The following is a 20,478-nucleotide window of genomic DNA, read 5'->3' on the forward strand; positions in this document are numbered from 1 at the left end:
AGGAAAGCGCACGACAAAACGGGTTGGGTGCTTGTATCACTGGATATGACATCTCTATGAGAAGATTTATGTTGTGCTGATAAATTTCTGACATTTATAAAGATGTATTGTACGATAGCAGATCAAGAAAGCCCTCAAGACGGACTGTAATTTGACGTGTTACTCGATGGGGGTCCGAGCAGTTGGTTTTAAGACTTTGTCATGAAAGACGTTTGACAACGTCCAATCAGCTGATTGCGTAATCAGATGAGGTCCTATTAAGAGAATAATCACATACCGGAAAAGCGCTTGTTCCAGGCTGTCATTTGACATACTACTCGATGGGGTTTATCGCAATTAGTTTTTTGACTTTGTTAGTTCAATACATCTTCATATCAGGTCATATTAATAAAATAATTACAGATCGGAAAAGGCCTTGTTACGTGCTGTTATTTAAGGTGCTACTCGGTGTGATTTGTCGCAGTTTATTTTTTGACGTTGTGACTTAATGAAATTTTGAGCATCAATTCCGAGGAAAGCAAATCAGCTGATTATGTAATCACGTGAAGGCACATCAACAGAATCATTCGAGATATGGAAAGCCGTCGTCACGGGCAACAACTTGAGGTCATTCTTGATGGGCTTTGTTGCAATTTGATTTTCGGCCTCGTTGCAAGAAAATGACGTAATTTTGGAACAAAAACGAATCGGGTTAAAAGTCAAATGAACACAGCTCGATAATTTACACATTTTTGATTTGACGTACTTTGTCTACGGCTTTGTTGCATTTTTTTTTTTACGTTGTTAAGCTTTAAATTTTCACCCAAAAAAATTTGCGAATTGCATCGTCACATGAGCTCACATTGACAAAGCAGCAAATTAAAATTCATCCATGAAGCCTTTTTTTTGTTGTTGTTGTTGTTTTTCTAGCATGCGTCACATTGGATTATCCCTCTCCTAGCCTTCACTCTGCGGGAAGAAATCACAGTAAGGGTGCGTAGATGTTATTGCTGTCTGAGTATTGCTTCACCACTTGGAAAATAACTACCGTCCAAAGGTTAGTTATTGCTGACAACATGAGAAAAATGGTTGAGAGCTTCAAAAGGGCCTAAAAGCAGATGTGTCACTTTTATAATACGACTCCACTAAGTATTTATTTATTTTTTTTAAACCTTTATAGAGCACTTATTGGAAAACTGGGAAATTATTATAATTATTTTGTACATGCTGCACTGTATTTATTTAAAAATTAAATTAAAAATAAAAAACTTATTGGGTAACTATAATTAAAAAAAAAATTGCAACAGAGATGACCTTTGTACGGAAATTTTGAAGAGTTATAGATATGCAAAAAAACTAAATGGTAAAAGATATGTACGACAAGAGTTAAGTGGAGAAAGTGTTTTTTTTTATTATATATAACTAAAAAATTAAGTTAAAAGAAATTACTAAATGTACGACAAATTTTGCATGTTTAAATTAATTCCCTTTAATCGAGAATCGAGTTTGTCACCGGATGTGAACGGGAAGTAAAGTAAATAAATTAATGATGATGAAGATTATAAATATGCAACAAAAAAAAAGGCCATGAATAATTTACAATTCATGTAAGCTGTGGGTAAATGTTTTTCATTGGACAGCACCAACAATGGTGTTATAACGATGCGTAAAATGTGTATAGAGTAGCAAAAATTATTTGGATTTCAGTATTTAAAAAAAAAAAAAAATGTAATTTTCTTTTTTTTTTTTTTTTAGTTATTTCAATAGGTGCCCCATAATTAGGTTGGATCATCCTAAGCGCCCTACAACGGGTTAATCCTTCTGTCATTATAATGTCATTCCATTTAGTTGATTGGCTGAGAGAAGTCACATGATATCCTAGCAACAAAATGGAGGAATTCTCTTGTATGGGCTGTGGTGGAACCTTCAACTGTGTCAATATTCCACAAAAAAAATCAAGCAAATACAAATGAGGTGGATGGATGTTACACTGCAGCCTCCAGTGATATAACAAACGGGGGGGGCAGTAGGGGGTCTCCCATGAGTGGGCTCGGTATGGTGGATGTCAAACGCATTCACACACACGAATCCGGTGAAAGACAAAAAGTGTACTAGTGAGGCCTTCTCATTTCCACAAGAGAAGCCGGTGTCTATTTTTAGCTTGCCGCGCCTCTTTAGCTTGCCACGCACGTTCAGGGCAGGCGGCGGGCGGGCGGGCGGGCGGGGATGGATGGATGCTGCTTCAGACTTGCTGCTGGGAGGGGGGGAGAAGAAAAAAAAATTCAAAAAAAAAAAAATCGGCCTGCGTGCTTGTCGTCGTCTGCCTGCTTTTTAATCTGCCTTTTGAGCGACCAATAATCCCGAAGGACGAGCACGTGGCGGCCGAAGCCGCGTCGCTCCCCATGCGGGAGCATGTGATGGGCACCCTCTGCAGAGTGGAGCAAGGGCGGGGCATAGGAGAGGGCGGACGGCGCTGAGGCTGGGATGGTGGGCAGCATGCAACATGGCCGCCTCAAGTGAGGAAGACAGAGGTTTCAAGAACAAAAAACCACCTCAGGTGATGACAAGAAAACTTTAACTCCCTCGCCGCCCCTCTTTGTGATCCAGGGGGCGCCAAACCTCAAATTTACGCGAACCTCCCCAGATGAACCATGCCCAGGATGACCCACCCAGGTGTGTTCGGTCCAACTTCTTGGCACCGCTCTCTCAGCCACCCCAACGTTCTCTCTTGAAATCCACATCAGGGCTGCCCCCCCCCCTCACTGAAATGCACTCAGTTGACCCCGGGGGGCAAAATCCACCCAGCTCAGTTCTCACATCTGGGTCAAGCAGACCCTCGCTCTGAAAACCCACCCTGGTGAAACAACCCACTCTCTCAAGATTAGTTCACCCATTTTTTTCAACCAACTCCCACCCAGGTGGACCAGCCCAGGGGGATCCCGTCCCACCCCGGTCAGATTGCTCCAACCCTCACAAAATCCATAAGGTGAACCAACCCAGGGGCACGACCCTCGCGCAAAACCTACCCATCATCATTCAAAACACAGGCGCCCCCTCCCCTCTCAAATCCCAACTAGGTCAGCCCGTCTCTTTGTGAGAACCAACCAAGGGGCGCCCCCCCCCTCCACTCTCTCTCTCTCTCTCCTAAAACCCAAACATGGGTCAGACATCGCTGGGAGTCCGCGCCCGCTGTGCCACGCTGGCGGGAACGCAGCCGCAGCACACCAACCACAGCGCCTTCTGGATCTCCTGGTTCCGGAAGGCGTAGATGACCGGGTTGATGACCGAGTTGTAGGTGGCGGGCACCAGCGTGGCGTAGGTGTACAGCGGCGGGTACGTGTAGTCGGCGATGAGCGAGTAGACGGTGAAGGGCATCCAGCAGGCGGCGAAGGTCCCGAGGATGATGGCCAACGTGGAGACGCCCTTCCGCGTGGTGACGTAATGCGGCGAGGCCGCCAGGAAGTGGTGCTGCAGAGCAATCTGGTGAGCGTGCCGCATGACGATTTTGCAGATCTGCACGTAGAGCTGCAGCATGAGGCCGAAGAGGAGCAGGAAGGAGACGGAGAGCACGGCGATGTTGTTCTTGGTGAGCGGGCGCACCACGCTGCACGTGGCCTCCTCCGCCAGGCAGTTGACCCCCGTGACGGGAAGCAGACCTAAACACAGCGAGAGCCCCCACAGGAGGACCAGCATGGTGTACGTGAAGGCCGCCGTGCGCTCCGAGTTGTAGGTGAGGGCGTAGTACAGCGACAGGTAGCGGTCGATGGTGATGGCCAGCAGGCTGAAGACGGACGCGGAGAAGGAGGCCACCACCAGGCCCACGGTGAGAAGCTGGGCCGAGTCCGACTGGAGCAGGTAGGCGCAAGTGAAGTGCAGTACCAGGCCCAGTCCAGCCAGCAGATCTGCCAGAGCCAGACTGCCGATGAGCAGAAACATGGGCGCCCGCAGCGCCGGGTTCTGCCAGATCACCAGGACCACCAAAGCGTTCTCGCAGGCGATCAGAGTCCCCGACGTGCACAGGACGATGTCCCACGGGTTGACGAGCAAGGGAAGCTGGCGGGGCGCCAGGGACTCCTCCGCCGGGAACGTTGCCGGGACGCTGGCGTTGTCCGTCGGCCCCCCGCCGCCGCCGCCGCTGGCCCACGCCGTTGGGTCGGGGCTCAGCCAGCTGGGAGTGGCCGGTGGCTCTTCGCTCATTGTGGCCCCCGTCTGAAAACAGTCAAGCGCTCTTAGGACACTTTAGAACAATTTAGGCCCGAGAATTCGGACATGGACTCAAGGAAACAAAACCTCTTAACACGATGGCATGCAGGAAGGAAGAATGCATGAATTTAAAAAAATTCATGAGCATCCCTGAAAATCTGAACTCCTTCATTTTGTTCACCTTGTAGTTTGTTTATTATTTAAAAAAAAAAAAAAGGCATGACTCATAGCAAGCCCCAAAAAAATTAATTTAATATGTTGGAGCTCCGTGGCCATTTTTCAGTTTATGAATTTGTGAATGAAAAATGCACAAAATTGAATTACAAAAATTCATTAATATCCCTCGAACGAGGCCTGCGCTCCAAATGTCGGGAAATAGGATCGTTTTTCCCACCACGTTGGGCAACAAATCTCAAGACGCGCATTTCTCAACATTTGTATTCATTTCTGAATGAATTACGCACGCATCTCGAGGAGAACATTTCAGAAATGAGCCTAAACGTTTTGCGGGGTTATGTTCAAACTCGAGTAACAGAACCTATGAAAATGTTTGTATCCATTTTACTGCCCATTTCTCAACATTTTATTATTTTATGAATAAAATAGATTATCATTAATATGACTCTTAACGAAAAAAAAAAAATTATTAACATCCCATGGCGGAGGTCAACACAACAGGACAGTTTTACCCAACTTTTGCGATGCATTTTTTTTCAAACCAATAATTTTTATGTCAAAATGTCTTGAGCGCATTCACTGCCATTGACGAGTATAGTCGTCAAAAAGTAGAAGACTTCGTTCTTGAGCGTGTTCCCCTTTTTTTTTTTTTTTCTCAACATTTCCATGAATTTGTGAATGAAGAATGCGTAACCAAAATGCATTTCTATGCCATGGCGGAAGTCAGCATGGCATTTATTCATGCATTCTCCGAACATCTTATCCCCCAAATGTTCCTAAATAAGCCCGTTCTTAACCGTTGTAACAACACTGCGATCCATTATTCACACATCTTCGTGATGCCAATTCATCGACAAGCTTGCTCGGATGTCGTCGCTTATTTGAAACCGACTTAATGATCCCCCACGAAACTTTGTGCATGGCCTGAGGAAACAGACCTCATGAAATTCTTGATACAAAGGACGACGTTACAACATTTCTGAATGAATAACAGTGAACGCCGCATGACAGAATTCAGTCACATGTGCGCTGAGGATCCAAAATGTTCCGCTCTTGGCGCGCGGTCTGAGCTCCGTACTGACTGACAAAAAGACACGCAGCCGTGCGACATCGTTCGATTATCGAAGGAAGTGGGTGAAGGGCGTCAAAGCACATAAGCAGGCCACAGAATATGAACGCCGGTGGCAGGAGGCCGAACCACCCCACCCCGCGCCGCGCCGCGCAACAGAAGCATGCACCCAAAGTGGCCATATGTTACGGCTACCGCTATTCCTGCAGCTCCACGTCAGCAGAAATGATGCTGGAGTGGGAGGCAAAGGTGTTGATAAATTAATTTAAAAAAAATGCATCTGTGATTTCCCCAACCCCGGCGTGTCATGGATGTTCATTGCTGCTTACCTTGAGACTCGGTGAGCAGACGCTGGAGTCGTTCAGAGGCAACCTTTTACATCCATGGCGCTGGATAGAGAGGAGAGGAGAGGAGGAGGCGGGGAGGAGGGAGTCCAGAGAGGGTTGGGGGTGGGGGGGGATGCGGTTCCTCTTTCGGCTCGGTGATGCGAGGATGGAGAGAGAGAGAGAGAGAAAGAAAGGGAGAGAAGACTGCGGCTGCGCGAGGACATGAGGGAGGAGGGGAGGGAAGGGGTGGGGCACTGATGGAGGAGGGAGGAGGAGGGGGACCTGCGTCTGGCGCGCCTTCCGAAGCTAAAGGAGGATTGTTGCCCATCACCGATAATTAGTCAGTGAGCAGGGTTCCAAAAAAATATAAAATAAAATTAAATTCTGATAAATTGACTTGGAAGAACGGTGAGCTAGTCACTTCGGATTTCAAATCCAGTGTGGACTGCACGTTATATGTGTTTGAAGTCTGTTAACAATCGGTGTGGAGGAGGGGGTGGGTGTCGCTCGTACCTGTCGGTAGTTTTTGAAGGATCAGTGAAAACCAAAATGGCGGACTTGAGACTTTTGGTGGATCTACTCACGGTAGAGATGCCGACTGACTTTCATGTTGCTATTTTTTAAATACATTTATTAACTATATGAGGTGTTTGTAAAAAAAAAAAAAAAAGTAGTAGTCTAAAATATAAAAGTATTGTGTAATAAAGTAAACTGCAATTCTCTTCTAGGACGTTCCGCAAGACCGCAATGCCCACAAACGTTTTTGCTCTGATTAGTTTTAGTATCAGAAACAAAGATGTACTTTGAGTTTGTTTAAAATTTTTAACGTTAATATTTTCTTTTCACATTTAGTTTTATTTCATTAGTCTTCATCAACTATAATGAATTTGCTCTTGGCTACGATGTCAACAAAATAAGTTTGCCTCTGGAAATGAAATGTATCATAGTTGTTTGAAAGCAAATAACTCAAGTAGATTTCTTGTCTTTTCAGGCTTACGTTTTTAATACTTTAGTTATATTTTTTCTCTCTGGAAATGAGGCTTAAAATGACCAGTTAACGTACAAGAGATTTTTTTCGTGGGTCTACCTATGACTGACAATACAAACCAAATTTGATGTCGCCAAGTAAACTGTCTTCCGGGGCTGACTTCAAACCAAAATAGCAGACTACTGAGTGTCATTTTAATATTTTTTTTGGTGGTTCTGATCAATGATAGCTATGCCAACCAAATTCCATGTTGCTTAAATGAAACTTTCTAGTGCAGCACCTGCCCCTGAGGGACTCTGGAGTTTAAAAATAGCTCTTGTTGCAGCGGAAGTAAACGTCATTAGCAGGTCGCACCACCAGGGGGCGACATGGAGCCGCTATGAGTCATCACTGTGACTTTGAACCAAAGAGAGTACATCGCCTCAAGACTGGCTTTATTTCTTTTTCTTTAAAACAGAAAATGATCACGATTCAGGCCTTCTCCTCCTCCTCCTCCATTGCTCCCTCACGTTAAACTCACCAACACCTACAAAACGGTATCAAAAGTGCACCATAGTGTTATTAATACATCTCTGACGTTTTCCAATAATATCTTTTTTTTGTAATATTTATACAAATACCATTCTGTACACTGTAGAAATACACAATCAATGTTGCCCCTTGTATCTTCTTTGTTTATGATGATTCCCAACTCGGCTGAGCGGAATCGTTACGAATGATTAAAGGCTCATCCCTCAAACTAGAACGCCACTCAAAAACAAAACATCTGTACAAATAGGCGCACTACGCCGTTAAAAGTATCCTCGACAACATTTTGTTCGTTATTGTTCAATGAGCTGCTGCAGCGGTGCATTCGATATCCGGCTGTCCTCGTCCCGAGTTTAGTCCCTGGACTGGTAGAAGAGGATGTAGCCCGACTCGGAGTTCTTGGAGATTTCCGAGGTGAGGCCGTAGAACTCCTCGATGGCCTGCGCGTCGATTTTCTGCACACATACAGACAGCGTTTTAAACACAAACCAAAAGAAAAGTTTTAAAATGAATATTTAAAACTTTTAATCAAATGTTCAATTCACCTCCACAATGTCGTCGTCGAACAGCAACCAGAAGTCGTGACTTTTGACAATGGCGATGTAGTGGCCTCTATTCGGACCGCTGGGGACACAAAAAAATTTAAATGTGAGAAAAAGGACTAATAAAAAAATAATATCTGAAAAAAAAAAATGTACGACAACAGTGTTTCATTAACTCATTTACTGCCATTGACGGTTAAAGACGTCAAAGATTTTTTTTTAAACTCGGCTGGTAGTGAATGAGTCAAGGAGGAGGTTGAAAATGTTTGCATTTTTATGAGAAGATGATTTTTCATTTCAAATTCTGATGCCATGCTAGCATCAATCTTCCATACCTCCCGCAATGCACGACCACGGCGACCAGGTCGTAGAGCCTCTCGGGATTGGTGGCGTCTCCGGACGTGTTGAAGAGGCGCAGCTCCAGCGGGAAGACGACGCGGTACGACAGCTTGGTGTAACGCTGCAGCTGCTCCATGTACTTGAAGCGCTTCAGGTGCAGGGCCAGGATCATCGGCAGCTTCTTCACGCGCATCCTGCGGCCGCGGTCGAGAAGAGGCGAGGAACCGACAGTTAAGCGGGGTACACTTATCGGAATCATGCATCGCTAAAATTTTATCCTGTGGTGTGGGGTGTGTTCAGAATGATTTTTCCTCACTGATCTGCTCAGAAAACGATTGAGTAGAAATATGCTGATTTTTTTTTTTTTTTAAGATATTCAAACATACCTCTTGTGTGCCTCCTGCTTGCTCCTACATTCTTCACAGTAGTATTTGTACTCGCTGCACAGCGTCTCCGTGTTGCTGAAGCCCCTGAATTGCAAAACACGGCTCGATTTGACATCCGCACGTGATCGATTCCCGTCTCGGACGGAGGCACCACACGAAACGGGCGTTACCTGAGGCAATGTGTGATGGAGGTATTCTGTTCGACATCCACAGAAAGGTCCAGAAAGTCCTCGTCTTTACTGCTTATCTGGAAGAAAAAGATGGATGAAGATTAGACAGTTCCACACCAGTCCTGCGGGTGGCGGTATTACAAAGTCAAGTGGAAATACACAAAGCAATATGATGATTTCTATCAATACATTTGAAATGAATTGATATTTGATATTTTTTTCCTGTTTTTGATCTTAGTGCTAATGTCAAATTATGCCTAGAATTACAGTGGCTCACAATAATGAAATCAATTATGAATTTTTGATGAAAACAGGACAATACTCTGCTTCTATATATTAATGTTGGTCGTACTTGGTGATGCACAAGGTTCATTTTGGGGCCCGTTTCGTTTTCATTGCATTTGCTGCCCTTCAGTTCCATCTTAAGAAATCACGGTATCAAAGTTTTCTATTTTATAGTTCAGTTTGGGCAGCAAACAGGCTGAAAAAGAATCAACAGCGCCTCTACAGGTCAGAGGGAAGTATTGCACTCTATTTAGCTCTTGCACAAAATTAACCTGTCTTTTTTTTTTTTAAATTAATAAACTGATTTATTAATAAGCTATGTAAGGGGACATGGACAAGAAAAGGTGACGCCGTTGGTGGACTTAGTTACCGTTTCGCAGGTGAGGCAGCGGGTCTCGTTGGTGAGGGTGCCCTGGAAGATCTCGTGCACCCAGGTGGGCGCCGGCGCGGCGTTGCTGTTGTTGTTCTGCGAGTCCAGGGTGCCGTTGGCCAGGCGGCCGTTGGTCTTCTCCTGCTTGCGCTCCTCCTGGAGCAAGTCGGCGATGGTGTTGAGCAGGTAGTTCAGGAACTCGTGGGCGTCCTGCTGCATGTAGTTGTCGAACAGCTCTGAGGACACAAAAAATGAGGAGGCTATGAAATGGAAGGATTCTTTTTTTTTTCATAAAATGTCTATCCTTGACCATGACAATACGTTCTAACTAGCGGTAGTATAGAATATTAAATTGACTGGAATCAAGCGACACAAATGATTGAATCGCCCAGACAGGATGCCTGAGCATCGTTCTTCTTCTTACCGTTCTCTTTGCGCAGACGCGTGATGAACTTCTTTGGCGGTATGACGCCGACTTTCCTCTTCTGGTTGGCGATGCTGTGGAAGAGGTCAGCCAGGCAGGTGAGCAGGTTCTCCTTGCGCCGAGGCTGCCCGCGATACGCCAGGATCTTCTCCCGGAAGGGCCGGCAGAAGTAGAGCGCCTGCAGCACCGAGTTGCAGTAGCAGGTGTTCCCAAACTGTAAAAATAAAATAATTATTATCTTCTTATTACCATGCGAGGATACATCCGGTGCGATCGCTGAAGGTGACATACGTTGACCAGGCCGAAGTAGTGCTCATTGACCGGAAACTGCTCAGATCCAATCTCTTTCTCCAGAGCAGAGGCATTGGCGCCCTGTGAAGGCCAAACAAGACAGGCGTTATTATCTCGGCCGTCCGAACACAAAAGTAAATAGCCGACGCGCTTGTTGCGTTCTCAAGGTCATTTTAGTCACAAGGAAGTGAACTCCCTGGTAGCCGTTCAGTGGTAGAATGGACGTCGCCGCGTGTGTATGAATGGCCAGGCTTCACGGAATAAAGGAGTCAAGTGTGTTTAGAGTAAACACAAGGTCGGTGTGAGGGAGGCAGCTCTAGTTTGTGTTTGTGATACTTTAGAGAATTTCACCACAGGCACAACACCGTTTCCTTTACTTCCTGCCAATGTTTCCATTTGGGCTGAACAATTAATCAGAGTCAAATCAACATTACAATGTAGCAGAATGTCATTTGAAATGAAACGCCGCAGTTCCTTGTTGGGTTACGCGAGGCTTGTCGACGGAAGGCTCTAGTTGGAAATTTCATACTCTGCTGATGTATGGTTATGGTAAAGCATGTTGTTGCTAAACTATCAAATAAGCTTTACAATTAGAAGAATATATTTAACAAACAATTGTTTACAAAGATAATGTGCCTTATTTTCATACTTTACAGTCCGAAAAATATGATATGAGGGTATTTTATTATCTTAATAAAAATACAGAGTGGCGATAAAAATCAGAGTAAGACGCACAGTCCGTACATATTATTGTTTTATGACACAAACAGTTGATGCTATACAGCCACAGATTTTATTGCATTATTGTTGCAATCTGTTTTATGATTTACTAATTTATGGGCACACTTGTTTGATTAAATTGTGAAAGTTGTCATAGTGAAAGCATAACCTTCGAAACAAAAACATCTATGCATTATAAATCAGAATAATATTGTAATACAGATTACTTTATTGATTTTTTTTGTGAAAAAAATAAAATAAATGGCAAGAGGACTATTAGAGGCATTAGAACAGGCATATTAAATCGCAATTAGATTATTTCTCGAAATCGTTCAGCCCTAGCTGTGATGGTTAGGAATTGTTTCATATTCATGGCCTGCAGATGTTTATCACGTAAATATTTCCGGTCATTATGACTTTTCTACTCCGTTTGCGACCAGCATTCCTACTTGCGTACAGGAACGGAACTCCGTCGTAAAACGAGGACCCCCGTGTATGCGGTTGTGATTGGACAGGGAGCAAGAAGCTCTCCACAACTGCGCAGCTGATGTTCAACCATGTCGTCATTGCTTTGCGTTAGGAATACCAAGTAGCTTGTCAAAAGAGGCCGAGCATCTCAACTTTCTTCTTGCGTGTCTTTCCCTCGCCTAACAACATTCAATTAACGCCGCGTTTGCGCGTTGATTCTCCAGATGTGCGCTCCAGTTGTTGGCGAGCTGTCACTTGTAGCCTGCTTGTTAGTCTGACATTAGCTGGGTGGCTAACTAGCGCCCTTCGCTGCTACAAACAGAGGTTCGAATAGCACACTAATGTACACAATCGACGCTCCGGAAAGCAGGCCAAGACGTAGACGAAGATCGCACGACACTCACCATGGTACAAAAAGAGGCAAATTTGGAGACTGTCATTAGGATTTCCATTCAGCCAGCGCCATCTTCCATGCACACCGCCTCGCTCTAGCAGATCAACTCCCGATGACTGCTTTGCTAAATTGCTCGAGGAATAGCAGCAAACAGGCTCTCCAGCAGCGCAGGGGAACAGAGGCCAATACAGAAAAGCGAGAGCATTCACTGCAAGTTACTTCCGCGTTGGGCAACGGGCCAAACTCAACACACAGCACGTGAAGAGATTCGAGCTGAAAGGCGAGAGGATTCACTGCGAGTTACTTCCGTATTAGGCGGCACCTACAGCCGTCGTCACCCGTAGTTGTTTTTGTTTGGTTTGACACCGATTATTTCTAATTTTAGGTCGTACATGTCTCGCGTGAAAACGAATAACAGTGTTATGGTAAATACGCTCGACAAGCGCAATTATGTCATCAAATCGAGTAGTTCAGGTCTACTAGTACACACTGCTGCTATTCTGAAAACTTCAGTACGATTCTTGCGCACCCGTTTCTGCCTGTAATAAAACAACGTGTCAACCAAAATAAAGAATTAACATCTGGAATCTTTCAAATACAATGCGCAATTTCATTCCCTTTATTTCCCCCTTAAAATGAACACAAAAAAATATAACATTCCCGAACTTGTGTGAGCTAGACTCAGTACAAGCCTTTGCATCTGCCATTTTTGTGCAGGCAATTAAGCAGGGTAGATCCATTTGTTCGCCACCAAGGCGGAGCTTGAGGTCCTCAAAGCTCTCTTTCCGCCGTACCCGCCATCTTGTTGAGACCCGGGGTAAGATGTTCTCCGGTTAAAATCACCAATTTCACTCATAATTATTTCCATTTCGTCGACATTTGTACTCGCGTATGTAGCACAAAACCCCTGCTGTACATTTGCGGCGAAAATGCCCTACTAACTCACCGGGTAAAAAGAGTAAACCCCCTAAGTGTGAGCCTGAGCTGCGGCGTGGTTCTCCATGTGGGCCTCGAAGGCAACATTGCACTTTTGACACACATCCGACACTTCTTTAGCTGTCACGACCCTAATTTCTGCTTGTTTGCGTTAGTTGCCAATGTTACCAATTGTTCCAAAACCCGTTTGAAACGGTGCAATAGTCTACGCGTGATGCAGAGTAGTTCGCTGTTTCGCAGCCAAATTGGCAGTCATGGGGATGGAATGGGTGAAATTTACATGCAAATCCATGTCCTTCACAAGATTGGTTCTTGGTCATATCCCAGACATAAATCACATAGATTCTTTTTGTTCCTTACAGTAATCAGTCATCATGACTAACACCAGAGGCAAGAGGAGGGGGACCAGGTACATGTTTAGCAGGCCATTCCGCAAGCATGGTGAGTGTTTTCCCAAAGTCGTGCAAGTGCATGTAGTTGCTAGAAGCCGTGCACGTTTATACTAAAATTCCTTCCAATTTGACAGGCCCGATCCCTCTGTCCACTTACATGCGCATCTACAAGCGGGGCGACATTGTTGACATCAAGGTAAGCATTTGATCATGTAGAATTGTATTTTTAAACAAGAAAATGAATCAACAGGGCATAGTGTTCTTTAGTTGCGGTATTAGTAAATGATGTAAGTAACGTTGTGTACATTCTCGATGCGGGTGCTGGCGTTTTGTGATCCTGTGTTTTACATATGTTGAAAATTCTGAATAACAAATTATATTTGAACAATTATATAGATGAACTGAATGTATTGCGTTTAGAACATTACATTGGTATAAAACTTCTAAATTGTAATGGTTGACTAACATCTTGACTGCTTGTGTGCACTTTCTCTCCAGGGCACAGGTACCATTCAGAAGGGTATGCCACACAAATGCTACCACGGCAAGACGGGGCGTGTGTACAACGTCACCCAACATGCTCTCGGCGTCATTGTCAACAAGCAGGTCAAGTAAGTACACGACACGCAATCAATGACCGATCAGTCGCTTGGCCTGAGGAGAGAGTTAAGGCAACCCCACATTCACTTTGCCGCCGGGACAGTCCGTGTCTACTGTGGTCATTCATGTGGGGGACAGCACTCACACCTCCAGCATCCTCAGCCTTGACCGCCCTGTTGGAGCTGAAGGGCACTAGCGGGGTTACAATAGTCGACGGCAGATATTTTCAAACCAGCGATGAGAGAGCAAGCTCCCCCTTCCTAACGTTTGGATGGCGGGTGGTTTGTGTCTGCAGGGGCAAGATCCTGGCCAAGAAGATCAACGTGCGCATTGAGCATGTGAAGCACTCAATGAGCCGCGCCAGCTTCCTGAAGCGCGTCAAAGAGAACGACATCAAGAAGCAGGAGGCCAGGAAGAACGGCACCTTTGTGGAGCTCAAGCGCCAGGTAGGAAGGAGCGCACCGAAAAGGGCAGCCAAAGAGCTATTTGTGTTCTTTGTAACCTGCTTCTAATATAACTTTTTCATCTCACATTCGTTTTCTGCCAGCCTGCTCCTCCCCGCGAGGCTCATTTTGTCAGCACCAAGAAGAACCCACCTCAGCTGCTGGAGCCCATCCCCTATGAGTTCATGGCATAAAGTGCCGGTTAAAATAAAAATGTTTGTACACAACCACCACTGTTCATGCTTGTCCTTTTATTTTAAGTTGAAAAGCATAAGTACGGGGTATCTCAAATGAAAATACCATGGTAAATGTTTAATGATTTGATTTGTCCATTTTGATTAAAACTTTGTTAAGAATAACTGAGAAATTAGAATCAAACATATAAATATGTAATTGAAATTGGTAGTGATTGGTCTTAGTGGAAATTTATTTTATGTTTGAGTAAATGGGATGCTGCTAAGCTTTACAGTAGTTGGAGATGCAAGTGTACATTGGGTGTGATCCAATTGTTGAGATTGTCACACTTGTTGAGAAGTTATTTTTCTTAATGTTCCTTTGGATTGAGTATTATGGTGAAGTTGTATACAAAAGTAAATTGTTGAGATTTAGGTAATTTTCTAGTCAAAAGGTGTCTAGTAAGAATCTTCTGAAATGAAAGTTGTATAATTTCTAGATCAATTGTATGATCAGAGAATAAAATTTTATATTTTCCAAAATAATGTATTTTTGAGGTACATTGTATATTTTCCAGATTAGTCGTTTTATGATGAATAGATTTGTTAAAAGCAGGCTAAAAGGCATCAAGATTGAACAAATACCCTTGTAGTAATTATACTAGTAGTAATGTCACAAAAAGTCCACTAGGGGGTAGTGTGCATCAAGTTAAATGCTGCTTTTTTTTTAAGGGCCTTGTTTGTTTCCTTGGTTCCAAAAATTAAATACGACAGTTCATTTGGGGTTTAGTCAATATTACAGAAAATAACCTCAATTAACAGTTGAGTCTAATTTGCAGCGGAGTCGACACATTTGATTCAATAGGGAGCCAAGAACGGCGTTTTTGGTCATCGGAACACGTTTGTACTAAACAATTGCAGTACGTATTTGAATGAAAAACGCTTTTAAACCATCATTATACAATTATTGAATTATACTTCTAAATACAATGAAAAACAGTCAGTGTAACTTCCACGTCTTCATTGCCCTCCTTCGAAGTGGACAGCCTTGAAGTCATTATTAACCGTAATTATAATTCCCAAACATCCCCAAAACAAATCTAAAAAGGAAGGAACAAATGTTTTCCACGTGTGAGGAGGACCACTTGTTTAATCAGTGCAGGCTCAACATGGCTGACTGCTAATGTGATAAATGGCTTTATCTCTTCCAACCTGGGTACTTTATCCAATATTGACACAAATTAGCGGCAATCTGCACAGCTAGCTGAAGTAACAGGATGAAATGTGTAAAGAACACTTTATTTGGTCTCGAGCAGATGATAGATTCTCAAAAGCAGAAATGTGGAAAGGTAGCCCCGCCTAAATGGTTGTTGAGGGGTTCACTCTGTTTATTGTATTCTATGAGCATCTCTGGGTTAAAAATATAAAAATAAAAAATAAGTTTCTCTTGTCTGTTTTCAGAGTTGCATCAAATGTGCTCACGGGCCCTGAAGCCTCTTTTGTTGTTATCCCACTGGAGACCCTTGAGGGCCCCTGAGGTCAGGAAATTCAGTCTTATCGCTGCTGAGTAGTATAAAGGATAAGATAAAAGATGGGAAAACAAAATGCAATTAATCAACGAGCGAGTTGGCATTCAAAGCCCCTTCATATTGATCCAGGGTGTCTGCATTTTTGCTTGTAGCGTGGTAGATAAGGAGGTGCTGATAAGTTTGGGACACTCCACTCTGTTTTCTCACAAATTCATGTTGTTCATACTAATTATTTAATTACAGCTCTGTAAGTTTAGTCACTATAATAACAAAAATTAGTCAGGCCAAAATGAACAATTAAAAAAAAAAAGATATATATTATCAGAAGAAGCCAATCAAAAAATGTGGAATAAACGAGCCAGCAGCCATGAGGCCAAAAAAATAAATAAAATACAAATCTAAATATTTTTGGCAACTGCACCTCACACAGCTCGCAGGTCCACCTGAGAGCGTTTGTGTGATGACTCACGGGGGGGCGGCGGGGGGGGGGGGGTTACTCATTGAATGAACAAGAAGTAAACACACAAGAGAGAGGGTGAGGACACACAAGTGTGTGTGTGTGTGTGTGTTGGAGGGGTTACGAGGAGGAGATATTTGGATAAAAGCTGCATGGAGTATGAACTTAATCACACGTTTGACACCCCCCCCCCACACACACACACAAACAGATTGAGTTTGTGCGCTCAGCCAGCAGCTTCAAGCAGCTGCATCGACCAGCCATGTTACATATTAACCCTCCCGCCACAATATTCTCACTTTATTAAAAAAAAAGAAAACTTTTTTTTTTTTTTTACCAATGCCGATTCAGATAATTGTCAGAGAAAAATTCTATTAACCAATTATTCGTTCGATTAATTAAAAACATTTATATTGCTTAAAATTTTTTTGGGGCCCCTCAAAACTTACAACAATAAAAAATATGAATTACAGGTAGAACATTTCACTGTATCCTCTCCTTTAGTGTTTTTTTTCTAAATGAAAACTTTTTATAGGAGGGGCGGACAGATGTTTGGCCGTTATCAGACAATTTTTGCCGATTTTAAAATTGATAATATGCACCAATTTATCAGTCGGCTCCTAATTCTGACCTTAAAATCGAAAGCGTGAATTATTTCCTCGAAAATATGCAACATATAAATGATTTTTGTCAACAATGTAAAATGTTTTCTTGTAATATTACAACTTTGATCTAGAAAATATACCCTTTTTTTCTCAATGAAATTTTTTTTTTTTCTTGAGCATATCATGTCATATTCTGACTTTAATCATACACATTATTTGATTTCTTGTCATTGTTGCCCAAATATGGGGATTAAAAAGTCGACAAAATATTATTATTTATTCAAAATAGTGTGCGTCGCACTAAACTGCAGCAAAATCATTTGTATCATTTATTTGCAATTTATACACACGTTTAAATGTAAGTGAATGTTTGAGAGAGGCGTGTAGTAGTGACAAAGGCAGAAAGAAATCCCACTACAGGCCAAACAAAGTGCACACTGTATCTGTGGGTGTGCGTGTGTGTGTGTGTGTGTGTGTGTGTGTGTGTGTGTGTGTGCGTGTTAGGTGTGGTGTCAGCCTGGCTGCCTTTATCACCCAGTCAGGCTCATATATGTGTGCATACAGGGCCGCGTGTATTGATCGTCCGTCCGCCTGACAGCGGAGGGGGCTGGGGTGGGGGGGTGGGGGGGGTGGACCGGATAGGCCTGATAAGCGCGTCGCCCGACCCCCCCCCCCCCCCCCCCCCCCCCCCCCGGCGCGCTCACCTGGAGCGTGGGAGGGCACTGAGGTAACGTCCAACAGGCTCTCAATAGGCCTCATTCACAGTGGCCAGTCAAAAGGTTTCACATGGGAGCAGAGGGTGATGTTTAGACAGCGAGATAGCGCCACTGAATTCCTCACCGCTGTTTGTTTGATTGCATTTGTTTCATTCGCTCGCGTTTATTTTCTTTCGTAGCCCCGATATCGGGCAAGAAACACTCTCACCGAGGAGTGGACTCGACTGTATGTCGTCGCCACGGATTCTGCCTAGCAACAAGTGGCTGTGGTGGAAATCGGCTTCTTTTAACCAAAATGTTTCCTATTCTTTTGCAAATGTGGGTTCTGAGACGTTTTCATTCGCCCCGTTACCATGGAAACATCCACTATAATTTTGTGTTGGTTTTGTGTGCCATGTGAGCATGACAGACGAATCTCCAGAGATCTCGAGAAAACTATATTGGACTGTCGATAAGATTAAGTAGCTCGAGCATGTGTGTGTGTGTGTGTGTGTTGTGCATGTGTGTGTGTGAGAAACGCCATCAGCCGTCTCCCTACCGGAGACACAGGTGACATTTTTAAAGCTGAAATCAATCAATCAATGCGGATCAAAGAGTGGAAGACTTTTACAACGCTTGAGTCACAATGTGATCACTATTACACTCATGTGAGCCTTCATCCCGTTCTATTTACTACAAATTCTTTTGTAAAGTTAAAAAAAAAAAAAAAAATCGATGCTTTTTTTTTTTTTTTTTCTGTGTGCTCCCCTTTTTGTGCTCCAGAGTGGTTCGATCCAATAAGTTAAATCAAGACCAGCTGAGTGGTCAGGTGTAGGTCAGTAATTGTCCTGCACCCTTACGAAACAGGTTTTTGTTGTCGTGCTTAACCGCAATTCCGCATCTGATGTGTGGTGCTCTTTAAATATGGGCGAGAGGTGTCAAGGTCCGGAAAGTTACGGCTGCTCTTTTTTTGATTGTAAGGCCAAGTTCACCAAGTCGTGGAAGCTCGAGGCCCACCTGTGCAAACACACGGGATTGGTAAGTGAACCATTTAAAAAAAAAAAAAAATAAATAAATAAAAATATCAGGATTTCATTTTTTTCATTTTTCCACTTAGAAACCATTCTCCTGTGAAAGCTGCGACAAGAGTTTTGTCAGCCGCTATGCGCTCGCCAGGCACAACCTCAACCACAGCGGTGAAAAGCGCCACATGTAAGATGCTCCGCCCCCTTTTTTAAAAAAAATTTATTTGACTTTATTTTTTATTTTTTTACCCTAATTTGAGTTGTCTCTTGGTACAAAGGTGTCCGACCGACGGCTGCTCCGAGGCGTTTTTGCGACACGGCGGTTTAAAAAATCACATCGCTCGAGCGCACCAGCACAAGGAGGGACGATATCAAGTAAGATTTTGAACATCTTAATCCATTTTTAAAATGCGGGAAGCCCTTTGAGATGGGGAAAAAAAAAAGATACCTGTTGTAGTACCGAGACTGGCCTGTAAATGGCAGCATGGTGCCATTAAGTGTTGCAAACTACCAATGAAGAAGAGTAAAAGCGATAATGGATTTAACTAGTGGCTTTACTTTAGTTAATTCAGGGTGTTGGAAAAAAAAAAAATCACCCTTGACACCCCACACACCAATAATCACTCAGGATAATAGTTTACTTTTTATTTAATTTTTTCTCTCTAGTGTTCACATCAGGGCTGCCAAAGTAACTTCAACAAGAAGTACCAGTTGAAGGCCCACGTGGGGGAACATCAAGGCAGTCTACCTTTTTGGTAGGGAGCTACAAATCGGATGCACACATGCCTGTCGGCATTGATTTAAAGTTGAGCGCTTTCCATTGTAGTTGTCACGTCGACGACTGCGAGCGGGAGTTCCCCTCGCTCGGCAAGCTGAAGCACCATGAGAACGTGCATAAAGGTCAGTTGATGACACAACTGCCCAGTATTCAACTGAAACTTGTCATCTATAAGAATTTTTATTTATTTTTTTGGCGGGGGGGGGCGTCACTTGAAGGTTACCCCTGTGAGGACGAGTTGTGCACTTTCCTGGGAAAAACGTGGTCCGAGTATCGGAAGCACCGCAAGGAGCACAGAGGTATGACGGCCGTTTGGTTTCTTGCAGCAGCCTGATGTGATTCTGATAAATTAAAAAAAAAAAAAATAAAATGTATATATTTTTTTTTTAACTTCACAGTTAAGCTGCCATGCCCATCATGTAAGAAGCAGTTCAACAACGCGTGGTTTCTACGCCAGCACGAGCTGCGCCACAGACCCGGGGGGAAGCCCGTCTTCCCGTGCCTGAAGCAAGGCTGCTCCAAAAAGTTTACTCGTCGTTTCAATCTGGACAGCCACGTCCTGGGGGACCACGAGGGGACGAAGCCCTTCAGCTGCGCCCACCCTGGCTGCAGCAAGAACTTCGTCATGAAGGTGAACCCCTCAAGGCTGCGATTCTTGAAATTGTCGGTCTCACAAGCAGTTTTGTTGCTTCAGTTTTTCAATTCGCAAAAAGAACTAAGAAATTGATGCAATTTTTTTTGGGGGGGGGGGGGCTGTGGTTCTGCCGTTTACTAGGAAAGTCTGTGGCGGCATGCAGTGGTGCATGATCCACTCAAGAAAAAATTGAAGGTAAGATCTTGCTTGGCATTGATATTTTGACAAAAATGTTTTGGTTATGTGAGAAGCAGGCGAAGTGAGTTTTCTTCTCTCCTAGAAACTGCATCCCAAGAAGAAGCTGTGGAGCGCTGCCCAAGCCAAGCTGCAGGCGGCCGAGACCAACAAGCTCGCTGCCAAGCTGCACAAAACGCATTTAGAAGACTAAAAAAGAATTAATTTTTGAGGCTCATCATAATTTGATTGCAAAAAGAAAAAAAGTTTGCCAGTGAATTTCTGTTTGAGCAATTTTTTTTTTTTTTTTGGGTTTTCTTTGCAAATAAAGCCGCAAATGCAACAATGATGAATTCACACGCTTGTGGTTTTATTTGA

General features: G+C 43.7%; 4 protein-coding genes across 4 annotated transcripts; 2 read left to right on the forward strand and 2 right to left on the reverse strand.

Annotated features, from left to right (window-relative positions):
* Positions 1–3,107: 3,107 nt before the first annotated feature.
* gpr12 (G protein-coupled receptor 12) lies at positions 3,108–5,864 on the reverse strand. The gene is made up of 2 exons (XM_088283019.1): positions 5,758–5,864; positions 3,108–4,188 (listed from the first exon to the last, which is right to left on the reverse strand). The coding sequence occupies exon 2, from the start codon at positions 4,174–4,176 to the stop codon at positions 3,142–3,144; it is 1,035 nt and encodes a 344-aa protein (XP_088139145.1). The 5' UTR covers positions 4,177–4,188; positions 5,758–5,864; the 3' UTR covers positions 3,108–3,141.
* A 1,295-nt stretch (positions 5,865–7,159) lies between these two features.
* On the reverse strand, positions 7,160–11,994 carry usp12a (ubiquitin specific peptidase 12a). Its single transcript, XM_088283238.1, has 9 exons — positions 11,670–11,994; positions 10,078–10,158; positions 9,787–10,000; positions 9,363–9,598; positions 8,708–8,784; positions 8,538–8,621; positions 8,148–8,345; positions 7,816–7,894; positions 7,160–7,725 (listed from the first exon to the last, which is right to left on the reverse strand). Exons 1-9 carry the CDS (start codon positions 11,715–11,717, stop codon positions 7,624–7,626), a joined length of 1,119 nt encoding a protein of 372 aa, XP_088139364.1. The 5' UTR covers positions 11,718–11,994; the 3' UTR covers positions 7,160–7,623.
* A 364-nt stretch (positions 11,995–12,358) lies between these two features.
* rpl21 (ribosomal protein L21) lies at positions 12,359–14,260 on the forward strand. The gene is made up of 6 exons (XM_088283239.1): positions 12,359–12,476; positions 12,958–13,036; positions 13,122–13,183; positions 13,486–13,598; positions 13,883–14,033; positions 14,135–14,260. Exons 2-6 carry the CDS (start codon positions 12,970–12,972, stop codon positions 14,222–14,224), a joined length of 483 nt encoding a protein of 160 aa, XP_088139365.1. The 5' UTR covers positions 12,359–12,476; positions 12,958–12,969; the 3' UTR covers positions 14,225–14,260.
* Positions 14,261–18,300: 4,040 nt separating this feature from the next.
* Positions 18,301–20,457, forward strand: gtf3ab (general transcription factor IIIA, b). The gene is made up of 9 exons (XM_088283192.1): positions 18,301–18,527; positions 18,607–18,701; positions 18,793–18,889; positions 19,181–19,269; positions 19,341–19,414; positions 19,511–19,591; positions 19,691–19,923; positions 20,068–20,121; positions 20,207–20,457. The coding sequence occupies exons 1-9, from the start codon at positions 18,414–18,416 to the stop codon at positions 20,312–20,314; spliced, it is 945 nt and encodes a 314-aa protein (XP_088139318.1). The 5' UTR covers positions 18,301–18,413; the 3' UTR covers positions 20,315–20,457.
* Positions 20,458–20,478: the final 21 nt, after the last annotated feature.

The sequence above is a fragment of the Idiotropiscis lumnitzeri genome, chromosome 19 (genome assembly GCF_059441095.1).
Source record: "Idiotropiscis lumnitzeri isolate Australia: NSW breed Sydney's pygmy pipehorse chromosome 19, RoL_Ilum_1.0, whole genome shotgun sequence".
Taxonomy (NCBI): Eukaryota; Metazoa; Chordata; class Actinopteri; order Syngnathiformes; family Syngnathidae; genus Idiotropiscis; species Idiotropiscis lumnitzeri.

Bases quoted from the DNA above. Each gene is read 5' to 3' on its own strand.
- gpr12 (XM_088283019.1), bottom strand. From the start codon at position 4,176: ATGAGCGAAGAGCCACCGGCCACTCCCAGCTGGCTGAGCCCCGACCCA.
- usp12a (XM_088283238.1), bottom strand. From the start codon at position 11,717: ATGGAAATCCTAATGACAGTCTCCAAATTTGCCTCTTTTTGTACCATG. The intron at 8,785-9,362 runs GTAACTAAGTCC...TTTTTCTTCCAG, and splicing joins GCTGCCTCACCTGCGAAACG to ATAAGCAGTAAAGACGAGGA. The intron at 7,726-7,815 runs GTGAATTGAACA...GTATGTGTGCAG, and splicing joins TCGACGACGACATTGTGGAG to AAAATCGACGCGCAGGCCAT.
- rpl21 (XM_088283239.1), top strand. From the start codon at position 12,970: ATGACTAACACCAGAGGCAAGAGGAGGGGGACCAGGTACATGTTTAGC. The intron at 13,037-13,121 runs GTGAGTGTTTTC...CCAATTTGACAG, and splicing joins CAGGCCATTCCGCAAGCATG to GCCCGATCCCTCTGTCCACT. The intron at 14,034-14,134 runs GTAGGAAGGAGC...GTTTTCTGCCAG, and splicing joins TTGTGGAGCTCAAGCGCCAG to CCTGCTCCTCCCCGCGAGGC.
- gtf3ab (XM_088283192.1), top strand. From the start codon at position 18,414: ATGGGCGAGAGGTGTCAAGGTCCGGAAAGTTACGGCTGCTCTTTTTTT. The intron at 18,528-18,606 runs GTAAGTGAACCA...TTTTCCACTTAG, and splicing joins TGTGCAAACACACGGGATTG to AAACCATTCTCCTGTGAAAG. The intron at 19,415-19,510 runs GTCAGTTGATGA...CGTCACTTGAAG, and splicing joins CCATGAGAACGTGCATAAAG to GTTACCCCTGTGAGGACGAG.